The sequence below is a fragment of the Propithecus coquereli genome, unplaced genomic scaffold (assembly GCF_000956105.1).
Source record: "Propithecus coquereli isolate 6110/MARCELLA unplaced genomic scaffold, Pcoq_1.0 Scaffold20, whole genome shotgun sequence".
Taxonomy (NCBI): domain Eukaryota; kingdom Metazoa; phylum Chordata; class Mammalia; order Primates; family Indriidae; genus Propithecus; species Propithecus coquereli.
Window position 1 is genome coordinate 571,269 of NW_012144967.1, and position 2,667 is coordinate 573,935.

Below are 2,667 nucleotides of genomic sequence, written 5' to 3' on the forward strand. Positions count from 1 at the left end.
TTTTTAAAGATGAAGGCCAAAACAGGCAACATAAAACATAATTTTTAAGTTCACTGAATGAGAGACAGAAAAAAAAAGAAAAGTCCCATGTACCTTTTAGAAAGTTGTGGTAGGTGTGATACAGACTTCTCATGGCCAGCTCTTGCAGAGGCAGGACGTGATCATGCTCTGTCCCGATGGCCTTCACCTCGGCTGGGAGGAAAACAGTTAGCTGCCCTGATGAGAAGGAAAGTAGCTTCACCTCGGAAACTTGAATGGGAGCACCACAGCTGCAGAAAGACACATGTTCACAGTAGTATTAGCAATAAGGAAAAGAACATGGGTGCCAACAAAATGTGTTAATCAAAACATACATTTGAAAATTTATGACACTGCTGAACTGCCAGAATTCTTCTCAAAGTGAACATATGCTATTCTGGGTTCCTTAATAAAACCTGGCTCATAAATCTAAACTCATCAGTTGGAACTCTGCTAAATCATTGTTGAGGCCCAGCCATTTCCAGCAAGGATAAACTTTAAAGTAACTTTCCTTCTTAGGAGCTGCACAATTTGCTTTGTAAGCTCTATTTTTCCTCATTTTATTACCTCTCCAAATGTGTGTTTATTGCAACTTTCAAAATTAAAAGGATAAAAAGAGTACTTTGTTGAGTTATAGTATCTTGGTTTAATACAATTTTTGTGCAGAAAAACTTAAACCCACAAAGCAAACAGATTTTAAATGGCATAAGATAACTTTATTGGATCCTTCCATAAACGTGTGGGGAAAATATTCTTGGCATTGAATAAGCCAAGTCATACTCTATTCCCTGCAGCCACTCATACCCCAATGGCAGAGATGTCCCTGTTCCTTTAGCTGCAGAGTTACCAAATCTCAGGAGTCAAATCTCATTCTACCTCTTGTCCAAGACCAAGAGGGTGACCTAAAAGCCTGGATACTTTTCTTCACTAATAACAAACAGATGCCAACAAATCTTGACTCTCTGAAAATAACATGAGATAATATAAGTAACCTTGACCAGAACAGGCAATGAAGCAGAGGGCACAGGACTGGAAGACAGAAGCCCTTGGCTCATTTATTTCTTAAAAGTTCCTTCATTTGTTCATTCCTTTTGTCCATCAGAAAACATTTCCAGAGCAGCTACTATATGCCAGTCAGTCAAGACACTTACATTAATAAAACCAAGATGACCCCCTTACTTCAGGAGAATAATTACAATTGTTCTAATGTGGGGGCAAAGAAGGGGTGACTGACTCTCCAGGGATTTATGGAAGATTTTAAAGAGGATTCAGTATCTGACTTAGAGCTTAACTGATTTCACCAGGAATAAATGAAGAGCTCAAGGTACTAGTATTCCAGGCACAGGGAAGAGCATGTGCAGCAGTACAGAAGCCTGAAAGAATATGGCTACGTCTGTGGTTTCAAGGGGGCTGGAAAAATGGATAGAGGGAGAAGGCAGCCAGGAATATTAGCTGAAGTTAGATGGTTTTAATTCACAGGAAAGATTGTTAGATGATTTTTACAAAACTATCTGGCCACAGTATAGTGGACAGGAAGGAAATTGGTAGCAAAGAGGTAAACACCAAACATAGAAGGAAACAGGGATGAGGAAATGGTTAGGGTTTGGAAAGTGAGAGCTTGACATCAGTAGAAGAGGTATGAAACAGCCGTTGTGGGTAAGAAGCCAGCAGCTTTCTTTTAAGTTCCCAAAGCAAATAATTTATACTTTCAAATCACTGGTAATTTGGGGGGCTTGATCTATTTTAAATAGAAATCTCATCAAATTTAGAAGCAGAAAAGTAAGTTGCGTGAGGTGGGCTGGACAAATTTCACTCTTTTGTACATAGAGCTATTTTTATTGATTTGATCATAGGAGTTCCAGTTTTAGCCAGGAGTGTGTTTTTTAAAAAGTTATATAAAAACAATCTAATATTATAAATTTAAATTAGAAAAATAGGGCATGCTTATTGTTATAAGCCAAACAATATAGAAAATGAAGACAAAGTGAACAATTTCCCAAGTTTCCCTCTTTAAGCCCTGTCTCCAAAGTAATTATTAATAGTTTGATATTTATCATTCTACTCTTTCATATATGGTCAAGCAAAAAATAGAAAGAGATCCCTCCTCTCACTTATTTTTTTTCCAACAAATAGGATCACACAATTCTGTAACATGTTTTTGGCTTAAGTAATCCTTCAGGCCGATCAAGATAAAGTTAGAGAATTTTTTTTTTTTTTTCTTTGAGACAGGGTCCTGTTCTGTCTCCTGGACTAGAGTGCAGTGGTGTCATCATAACTCACTGCAACCCCAAACTCCTGGGTTTGAGTGATCCTCCTACCTTGGCCTTCCAAAGTGCTAGGACTGCAGGCATGAGCCACCATGCCCGGCCTGGAGAATTCTTTTTAATTGGTACATGATATTCCATATTATGGATGAATTGTAATTTATCCATAATACATACATAATTCATACATAATACATACATGAACAGTATGTTCATACTGTTTTTTTCAGTGTTTTCCCTTCAACTACACAAACAACATTATAATACATCTTACATACATTCCTACGCACAAATGTTGTTATAAGATAAAATTCCCAAACTGGGATTGCTGGCCATGAAAACTGAAAATTTTAAATGCCTGAGATCTTTCCAAAAAGGTTGTTAC

The 2,667-nt window shown here is 37.4% G+C and overlaps 1 protein-coding gene across 1 annotated transcript in view; it reads right to left on the reverse strand.

Moving 5' to 3' along the window:
* The window catches only part of LRRC28 (leucine rich repeat containing 28), a 132,950-nt gene that overhangs the window by 15,206 nt on the left and 115,077 nt on the right, over positions 1-2,667 (reverse strand). Inside the window, exon 7 of the mRNA XM_012643669.1 lies at positions 94-269. Coding sequence (XP_012499123.1) covers positions 94-269 — 176 coding nt within the window. The remainder of the gene's footprint in view (positions 1-93; positions 270-2,667) is intronic.